The sequence below is a fragment of the Antedon mediterranea genome, chromosome 8 (genome assembly GCF_964355755.1).
Source record: "Antedon mediterranea chromosome 8, ecAntMedi1.1, whole genome shotgun sequence".
Lineage (NCBI taxonomy): Eukaryota > Metazoa > Echinodermata > Crinoidea > Comatulida > Antedonidae > Antedon > Antedon mediterranea.
Window position 1 is genome coordinate 20034233 of NC_092677.1, and position 10754 is coordinate 20044986.

Sequence of the window (10754 nt, forward strand, 5' to 3'; positions counted from 1 at the left end):
ACACATATACCGTATGTGTAAAGATTATTTCTTATGATTTTGTACTATTGAATACATTATATATTTCAATAATTTATAACAATGTCATTTCCAAAAAAGTAAAAACCTATTATATCTTTTTGCACCTTTACAAAGATACCACTTACGAACACATCCTTGTACATTACATGACTCTGTTGCAGAACTACTGTCTTCACAGTCAGATCCTCCATGCTGTGGTACAGGGTTATTGCATGTCCTAGTGCGAGATCGAAGGCCACCATTACATGACTTGCTACAAGTATTCCAATGATTCCACTCTGACCAACCACCATGAACTAAAAGTAAACATTTTAAAATTTATATTTTTTTATAGAGAAATGCCATTCAGTTTTTGCATAACTTAATTTTATATTGTTTAGTATATAATTTACCTGCACAAGCATTAGTATTGCAAATTTCTGATTCTTCTGAGAGGTCTACAGCAGGACAATCTAAACCTCCATAGTCTGGAGGTGGATCACTACAAGTTCTTGTCCTCACTCTTGAACCGCCCCCACATGTAGCTGAACAATCTCCAAAGTCAGTCCATTCACTCCAGGAACCATTAATAGGACATGGAGGCATTGTACATACTTGATCAATGCTTGGATCACCTACACAATAATCACCACCATACTTTGGTGCAGGACTGTCACATTCGCGAAATCGAGTAAATACTCCTTCTCCACAAGTGACAAGACAGTCAGACCAGGTTCCCCAATTTCCCCATTGACCATGAACAGGAGCTGAAATCAAATTAATAATCATTTAATAAAGAAAATGTACATTAATTAAAAGCTGTCTAATGGTCTGCATCTACTTTAAAAAAATGATGACTTTTTTTTGGGATAAATAATGACTTTTAACCACAAACCAATCACCAGGAACTAAAATAATATATATACCTAGCCATATATATTAAAAATAAATTACCACACTGTACATCCTGGAATAATATAATCCAATATAAAAACATACATTTTAATATTAATATTTTCAAATACGGCCATAAAAAATTAACTTTCTGTGTTCTGATTTGGGGTGGGGGTTCCTCTTCCAACAAAGAACAACAAAAGAAGTAATATGTCAAGCAACATGGACTAGAGTGGACAATAACAAGCAAGAAACATTATGTATGTCTAACAGGGAATCAGTTTGATAGATACATATTTCGTAATGAAAAATAAAGATAGCACAGAATTAAAAGACACAAATATTCCATGCATACTGACAAGCTACCCATCACACTTACGTATGACATAAACATGGAAATATTCTATTCTATAGTATGGAAGCCATTCGAGTACTTTGCGTTCATCATTTCTTACGAGTTCACGATCTATATCCTGGTAGTAGAAATAACCAGTATCAGTATGCTGAAGTCTTCCTCGCCATCTGCAAGAAGTTTTTTAAATGGATGATTGTCAATATGCATTTAATTTGTATTAGAAGTATCAGAATTGTTGTTTTCTATATTCAACTGTTATTGAAATATTGTGAATAACTATATGGTACCAGTGCATTAAAAATTTCAGACAACAGTATGTAATAAAATTCAGTCTTTTTAGCAAAACAAAGTTGCATTTAATTTCATCAGGTGTTACAAAAACAGAGACCAGGGACCCAATACCCTCACTAAAACTTTTTAATATTGCATACAGTATTTTTGGTTACTTTGGGAGCTCATCAGGATTCTAATGGGATATATTTTTCATATTATAGTTTTTGGAAACTATTTGTTATGTTGGTTCACAGGCCCGTATGCAGCATTTATAATGGGGGGGGTGCGAGCGAAGCGAGCAACAATGGCTGGGGGCCAGGGGGGCCGCCAAGGGCCCCCGGTCAGGGTCCAGGGGCCGAAGGCCCTGGCAAAATTTGCGTTATTTGACGTTCTAAAGACTGATTTAAGACTCTCTGTTGTGGCTTGGGCTAGTTGAACGATGGACACCAGAACTTAACGCTTTCATGATGAGGCCAACTCAGACAGCGTCGTACGACACTGTCTGAGTTGGCCTTCCCTTGTTTAGGCGCCGTATTCGATATAGTGTCTGTATTTCCAGACACGTCTTTACCGCCGGTTAAGTTGTCTGTATTTCCAGCAAACACTTTACCGCGTACCGCGTACATGAAGCGCTAAGCTATTGCTAGTCGTCACATGATTGACTGCGCATGTTTTACATCGAGTTTGTAGTCAGTTCAGATTCCGTAATTTAATTACCGGTATTTTTTCATTTTATATTAGCATATTTTTGTTTGTATACCATTGATAATGTAAATTTTGTATATATATAATGATATTGTCTTTAGTTAAACAAGACAAGAAAAAATACCAACCGAGGAAATAGTGGACCTTTTGGGACTTGGGGGGGTGCGTCTGCACCCAACGCACCCCCCCTGGATACGGGCCTGGTTCATGAAAGTGATGATAGTCCTTAACTATAAAAATATATTCCATCATCGCAGATCGATCCTGGCTTGAAGACAGTTCTTTAAAATCCTGTTATTTTGGTAAAACATCCTACCACGTCCCAATCGGGATCCTGGTATTATTTTAAAAACTAAACTAAAGATTTAGATGCAAGACAAGAAAAAATACCAACCGAGGAAATAGTGGACCTTTTGGGACTTGGGGGGGGGGGGTGCGTCTGCACCCAACGCACCCCCCCTGGATACGGGCCTGGTTCATGAAAGTGATGATAGTCCTTAACTATAAAAATATATTCCATCATCGCAGATCGATCCTGGCTTGAAGACAGTTCTTTAAAATCCTGTTATTTTGGTAAAACATCCTACCACGTCCCAATCGGGATCCTGGTATTATTTTAAAAACTAAACTAAAGATTTAGATGCTTTAGTGGTGGTCTCAGTTACTATACTACAAATATCAATAGGGAGCTTTCGACGACCGACAACCAACCTAGGTCAGGTCAATGGATGTGTCGTTATTTCTTCACTTATCTTGAATTGACTCATATTGGTAAATGAGTATTCTTATTAGAAAGGTAAACATATTTTTATCCGTATTAATTTTTCTATGAAAAAATAAACCCCACTGACTTTATGGTCTTGCTACAGCTACAATGCGACTTTCCATAACATAGTACAGAGCAAAAAAACATTTGCTCTATCTATATATAAATTATGGTTAATTCTGACATAGGCGAGCACAATGCAAAAACTTCTCTACAAATCTCCGCCTTGGATACCTACCTTATCTATCCGAGATGTACCGCGAAACGTAGATTTGATAACATTAGTGTGCACGCCGACGCTATTGTTCCATATTTATATCTTAGGAAGATATTATAAAGAGTTTTTTAACAACATTTATGATTTCAACATTGGATTTTCCTCTCAATTTCAATTCTTCCCGGTCAAAGTAATTTCCGGGTTTAAGATAAGTTCACCTTAGTTTCAAATATTTTCTCTCTTTTATACACAAGGGAGCAGTTAAAATAATAGATTTGACCCTAAAGGTGACTGGAAACTGGCACTTTCCATCAATCAATACAGTGTCCCTTTGGAAGACGAAAAAAAAATTGGCCATCATCATGTTTTAAATTATAACTAATAGTTATATAACCAGGACATGGTCCTTCCTATGAAATTAAACAAGCAATGTCACAAGGGCTGAAAATATGTTTAACTGACATGCAGGAATAATTGAAACCTAATTTGGCATTTCGTGTCCATTCTTCAAAGTAAGATCCAGTAATTTCATCACCATTTTCCTTAAGAATTTTTTGTTCGTCATTGAATCTCGTTTCATCCTTAAATAATCAAAAAATAAATAGAATAGAAATCATAATAATTAAAATTTATGATTGTGATCAGCATGCGGTGCGACCTGAGCATACATACAAATTTAGTTTATTTTGCATCTAACAGTCCATCGTCCCATTAATGTACCAAAAAAAGATAGTTAAGCAACTGTAAAATACATATCACAGTACACGGAAAACTGTGATTGTTTATTTCATAGAATGATTATTCCAGGACGGCTGCTGTATGTGAGAAAAGAAACAATTCTGTTAATATGATTGTAACAACAAAATATATATAATAAATTGGTTATTTTTGTTTAGTTTTGAAATCTCATCGGATCCAAGGGGTAGTGTTTGGGTCGTGCACTCAAAATGACATTTATTTTTATCTATTTTTTTTACTATTATTACACATTACACATTAGTGCTTTACCATTTGAAAAAATGTGGTGACAGTAAAAAAAAAACCTTACTGTTCTAAATGTGATCTCAATATCCTGGTTGTGATATACAGTCAAGTTTCTTGTGTACAATGAGTCTATCCCAGAGACTCCGATTTTTCGCTCATATGCTGTGTCAAATAATTATAAAAAGATTATGTTAAGCTATACAATCTTTTGCCTTAGATAAGTTCAACAACAGCATTCTTTACTGATTAGACAAGAGTACTTTTTGAACAGATGCTGCATGTGAAATGTCATTCCCATTAATTTAATCATCAATTATATAGTATATTGTTTAGATTAATCCTTTATGGGAAAATAAAGTTCCAGAGTGTGTATCATCAGTAAGGGTATGTTCAGATCCATCGAGTTATGCTTTCGTATCACAAGCAATGTCATATTATAATTAGCGTCATAACAGCAAAATGTTCAGATTTGCTTAACTAACGTTTCTTTTGAAATTCAAGTGTCACCGATTTTGGGCGAGCAGGAGTAAATTTGATTGGTTAGAGGTCAAAATCGTTGATGCATGACTTTTGTATCGTAACCGGCGTTCACTAATCTTGTACTTTGAGCTGTCGTAACAAACGAAATAGTGTTGTAAGAGGTGGCTTCCACTAATCTTTTCCTGGTTCAGACCTATGGAGTTGTATGCCGCGTACAATACGAAAGCATAACTCCGTAGGCCCAAAGTGGTTAAGTATGGGTAACAAGTCAATTAAATGCCAATTCACAAAAATTGTGGCAGGGTACAAAAACAGTGACAGGACACAAAAACAGTGACAAGGCACAAAAACAGTGACAAGGCACAAAATCAGTGACATGACAGGGCACAAATACAGTGACAGGGCAAAAAAATAGTGACAGGGCACAAAAACAGTGACAGGGCACAAAAACAGTGACAGGGAACAAAAACAGTGACAGGGCACAAAAACAGTGACAGGGCACAAAAACAGTGACAGGGCAAAAAAACAGTGACAGGGCACAAAAACAGTGACTGACAGGGCACAAAAACAGTGACAGGACACAAAAACAGTGACAGGGCACAAAAACAGTGACAGGACACAAAAACAGTGACAGGGCACAAAAACAGTGACAGGACACAAAAACAGTGACAGGGCACAAAAACAGTGACAGGGCACAAAAACAGTGACAGGACACAAAAACAGTGACAAGGCACAAAAACAGTGACAAGGCACAAAAAAAATGACATGACAGGGCACAAAAACAGTGACAGGGCACAAAAACAGTGACAGGGCACAAAAACAGTGACAGGGCACAAAAACAGTGACAGGGCACAAAAACAGTGACAGGACACAAAAACAGTGACAGGGCACAAAAACAGTGACAGGACACAAAAACAGTGACAGGGCACAAAAACAGTGACAGGACACAAAAACAGTGACAGGGCACAAAAACAGTGACAGGACACAAAAACAGTGAAAGGGCACAAAAACAGTGACAGGACACAAAAACAGTGACAGGGCACAAAAACAGTGACAGGACACAAAAACAGTGACAGGGCACAAAAACAGTGACAGGACACAAAAACAGTGGAAATGTACAAAATCTTGCATGGTACAGTACATAAACAATGGCTGGGAACAAAAACAGTGGCACGTTACAAAAACAAAAAAAAGGGAAATGAAATCTTTTTAAATTAAACTTACGTGATTCACAATAAGGCATGGAACCATTCCAATAACCGTCAATGCAATGTTGTACCAAATAAGGAAAACCGTCACCAATTTCTGTCCGACTTGCCACAAAAAAATAAGAAAACTGTGTACCAAATGGACATCCATAACGAACTGTCCTCTCATCTACACCAGGGTAATCACGAATCCAGTCAATGTATACAGTTGCCAAGTTACGTGATGTTTTACAAAGTGATGCTGAAATAAATTCATTCTATTGTCATATTTTCTTAATCTTATAATTTAGGAAATAACTGACTTAAAAAAATTAACCAAATTCAATTTTGAACCTTCAAGCTTATTAGATGAACTGGTATTATATTCTAAATTTAATTATAGGACAATCCTCACTCCAAAATATTCTTATAAATTGTAAGATGGAGTATATAGTACTATTAGTAAATTCTAGTCATCTTACCTGCTGTTGTTTTTGATAGATTACTGGAAATTATAATTACAAATAGCCAGCCAGGATATGAAAAAGCCAACATCTGTATTAATAGGATTTACCACAAATAAAAAGCAAGTTAGACAACAAGAAAATCATCACTATAAAATGCTGAATTAAAATCACTTTAATTTCTAAGTGCCTATTCTGATGCATCAAAATAGCTGAAATTCAGTCAAACGATATTCTAATTTATGTAGTAAATGTAGTAATTGTTTTAAATAATTTTCATTGAAATAAAATGCTGGGGCGGATCCGGAGGATGTGCACAGGGTCCGGACCCCACCCCTACATTTTACAAGGTGCCTTTTTGAGGTAATAAAATTATTAGATATTTATTTTATGTATAGGCCTTAACTAAACACTAACAGGAGAAGTTTAAAAATGAAATAAATCAATGTATAAATGTGTCCGTCGTCCGTTTTATATATTATATTTACTGTGAATAGAAAGTTGATTACATCTAATATCAAAATTAATTTTTCTCTCTACTGGCTAGCAGTACCTACCTAGAGTATACCTAAAGTAGCAATCTATATATAAATTTACATAAGGGCAAAATTTGGTAAATAGCGCCTTACTTCTAGAATTTTTACTCGATGGTACATAAAGTTGGTTAGTACGTTCGGTACTGATTATTTTAACCACCTAACATAACCCTGTATACTAATTAAGTTGAGTTAGATAATTAGTTATTGAAAATTAAAACAAATTTTTCTTTTGGAAGTATTCCCATGGTGCTAATTTTAGTTGATGCATACGAATCTATTTATTCGTTCCTGTGAACAACATATTATATAGTCCTGTGCCGTACGCACATTTGAAATTGCCAGTTTCTGTAAGGTCATTATTTAGCTTTACTAATTCAATCTCTCTTATATCTTACAACATTTCCAACATGCAACAAACTGTAAATGATTTCTGTAAATGTGAAAAAAATCAAATTTTGAATAGACCATTTTGTAGTTATAATAAAGTTATTCACTTTCGCTTAATAAAAAATCAAAATAAGGGACCATTTTTTCGAACTCATCAGCTCAGAAATTCCTAAATAACGACGGTTAGCTAACAACTCATAAATATGCATTATATTTTAATGAGCATCAAATCAGAGGAGATCCGATCTGTTATCTCCACCTAAACAAGCATGAGCGACGAAAAGAAAGTGCTGGGGTTTCCCTGATCCTATTATGTAAAAGCTCTGCCGTTAATTTCCTAGTAAGTAAGTAGAATTTTATTTTAGATGAATTACACATCCTCCTATAATAGTTATATATCGCAAACTAGACATTTTTGGCTTATAGTTATAGGCTTATTAGCTATCTAGGCTAGGGCTATCAATAACAATAGGTGATCTTTTTATTCTGAAAGATCACCTACTAAAAAAGAATTTTTTTTTTTTTTCAGGGGCACAATATATCTTTAAAACAAACCGAGCAGCGTTTTTTGTAAGAAATATTTCCTGTTTACAATGAAAACACTACCGGTGGTCCAGGCTTAGATAGTGTGACCACACCATCACAAAAGTTTTATACACCCTCACTTATGGCGGCACCCTACTACACCATGGACCAGAGCCATATAAAGAGTTACGACATTGGATTATAATAGTCACGTGATATACAGATCAATTTGTGTCAAACTTGTCTCCGTTAATGCATGTAAAGTATAGGAGCAAGAAAATACTTTAAACTTTTTCTTATATTTAAAAAAAATGTAATTGCACATTTTACAGTGGAATATCGATGTGCACTGCGTACAGAAGTACTTGCGGCAAAGAATATTGCGCGCGCATGCGCTAGTACATTATAAAGTTTGATTGATTGATTTTGGAACGAAATATCCCATAACTACGTCCTATTAATAACAAATATGTAATATTTTCAATTCATAATGCATGCTTTGATGACTAAATAAAATAATAAAGTGTCGTGGATGTATTTTTGTTAATATATTGAATAGGGTATGAACAATATTAAAATAATAAAGGCAAATTATTACAAATGAAATGATGAGTCTCTGAAAGTTTGTGTCAAAAACCACAGAGAGCCATATACTGTACTGTATAAAAAAGGGGTGAATTTGTGTGTTTTTAGTATTGGTTCATGCTTTGATGTATCCTGACTTGCATGTAGGCCCTAGCATTTATTCTGTTGTTATTAAATAGACACAATATATATATGTTACAAAATTAAAACCATTAATAAAATTAATTACTAAAATAAAAACAGAATAGAAGCGTTATTTCATAGACTAGAATAGCCTAGACTACGGATACAGGTCAACCCGTACCCATGCCAACTCGTACCCACCAACTCGTACCCAAAATGTTGGCTCACTCCTCGTACCGTACGTACCCACATCCCCATGATTCATGGGCTGGTTAGTAGTAGTACCATGCCATGAGCTGGCCCGTACCACCCATGTTTAATCATAATGCTATTTAAAGTACCGTATATAAAATATTACATTTAAACCCAGTTTTATTACATTTTTAGATACCAATCATAATGATCTGTCGATACTATAATGGCAAAAACTACTGACCTAAAAAGTATAATATATGTACCTGTCACACCAAAATCAGTCCGGGCCAAAATCGGTCCGGCGGACCAGTTTTGGCTGCCAAAATCAGTCCGAGGGACCATTTATGGCTGCCAAAACCTGTCCGGCCGGACCAATTTTGGCCGCCAAAACTGGTCCGGCCTGGATAAAATCGGTCCGGGCAGTAGGACTGTTTTTGGCCGCCAAATGGTCCGGTCTTACAAATATATGGTGCGCAAAATGAGTCATAATGTATATATCATTAAAAAAAGGCCATGATTAGTCATTATATTGAAAACTAAGGGGTTTTATTTGTTATTTTAATATTATAAATTAAGCCTGTTTTTTTAATTATCATTATTAGTAGTAACTTATCAATAATTAGTACTAATTGTTAGGCTTTTTGTATACAATATGTATCTCTGCCTGTTTTTAATCCATTTTGTTCTTTTTTAACATCTTCGTTTCCCCATGATGTTAAAAACAATTTAATTTATTAATTATTTATGGTTAATCAATCAATATATCAATTCAATACAATTATTATAAAACAATTATCCAATATTGATTAGGCTGAGGAAGGAAAAAGGCCTCAATCATAAATAAAATCTAGCTGGCATAATCAGCGTCTCATACCCGTTCGTGTGAGTGTGTGGCAGGCCGAAATATGAGTGAACACCTAAGTCATGTTTTTAGATAAAATACATTTATTTATATAGTATTTATCCGACAAGATAACTTACTAATATAGGCCTATATCATGGGATATTTTTCTAGCCATAAACAACTTAAAACAGCATCAAAGGCCTAGTAATTCAATTAAAATCGACAGAAGAAAAGCCCGGACCGATTTTGGCAGTGGCGGACTGCTTTTGGCCACAATTTTAGAGCCAAAACTGGTCCGGCCGGACCGATTTTGGCACCGGACCATATTTATTGTGACATACCCTAGGCCTAGGCGTACACACAATTTTGGCTCACTCGTACCAACCATGGACTGGCCCGTACCCATGTTTAATGATATTCAATTAAAGTATATTTATATTAAATTTAAACTCAGTTTTATTACATTTTTAGATACCAATTATAATCATCGATACTATAATGGCAAAAACTACTGACCTAAAAAGTATAATAAATGTACAGACTCGTCCGAAAAAAGCACGTATTTGGTTGGGTAGCCTAGTGTAAGTAGTACGTCGTATAACTCTAGCCAAGTTAATAATTGAGGGCGCTGTTTTACACATGGAAGCAGATATGGCTCTGCATGGAAGATGTCAGAGTGTTTTATGACTAAAATGGCTAAGAAATCTTGGAATCTATAGGACGTAAAGCACGTGCGGTGTAGTAGTAGTAGTAGACAGCGTGTGAGTTGCTGTAGTATAAAGTTTGTATAGCCTTAGTTTTACAGCCGTCTAATAAACGTCACGTGATATTCGATTTTGTCGATAGGTAGTGGCGGTATAAATTACGCAATATTTGACTGCATGACGATTGGTGTGTACTGCATGACGATTGGTGTGTACTGCATGACCATTGGTGTGTACTGCATGACGATTGGTGTGTACTGCATGACCATTGGTGTGTACTGCATGGCGTTTGGTGTGTACTGCATGATGTTTGGTGTGTACTGCATGACGATTGGTGGTGTGTACTGCATGATGTTTGGTGTGTACTGCATGACGATTGGTGTGTACTGCATGGCCATTGGTGTGTACTGCATGACGATTGGTGTGTACTAGCCTACTTAGGTTTACTTAGGTTATATACTGGACGCAGGACTAAAGTCCTCCATATCCAGATCCAATTGGTCCAATCCTGGTATTTTGAATCCTTA

General features: G+C 35.6%; 1 protein-coding gene across 2 annotated transcripts in view; it reads right to left on the reverse strand.

Annotated features, from left to right (window-relative positions):
• Window positions 1–10068, reverse strand: part of LOC140057080 (coadhesin-like) — a 42275-nt gene extending 32207 nt beyond the window's left edge. For both annotated transcript variants that reach the window (XM_072102614.1, XM_072102613.1), the window contains exons 1-8: window positions 10040–10068; window positions 6344–6416; window positions 5899–6123; window positions 4259–4356; window positions 3673–3791; window positions 1274–1416; window positions 414–767; window positions 147–317 (exon numbers count right to left, since the gene is read on the reverse strand). In XM_072102614.1, the coding sequence (XP_071958715.1) occupies window positions 147–317; window positions 414–767; window positions 1274–1416; window positions 3673–3791; window positions 4259–4356; window positions 5899–6123; window positions 6344–6416 (1183 nt within the window). In that variant the 5' untranslated portion in view covers window positions 10040–10068. The remainder of the gene's footprint in view (window positions 1–146; window positions 318–413; window positions 768–1273; window positions 1417–3672; window positions 3792–4258; window positions 4357–5898; window positions 6124–6343; window positions 6417–10039) is intronic.
• Window positions 10069–10754: the final 686 nt, after the last annotated feature.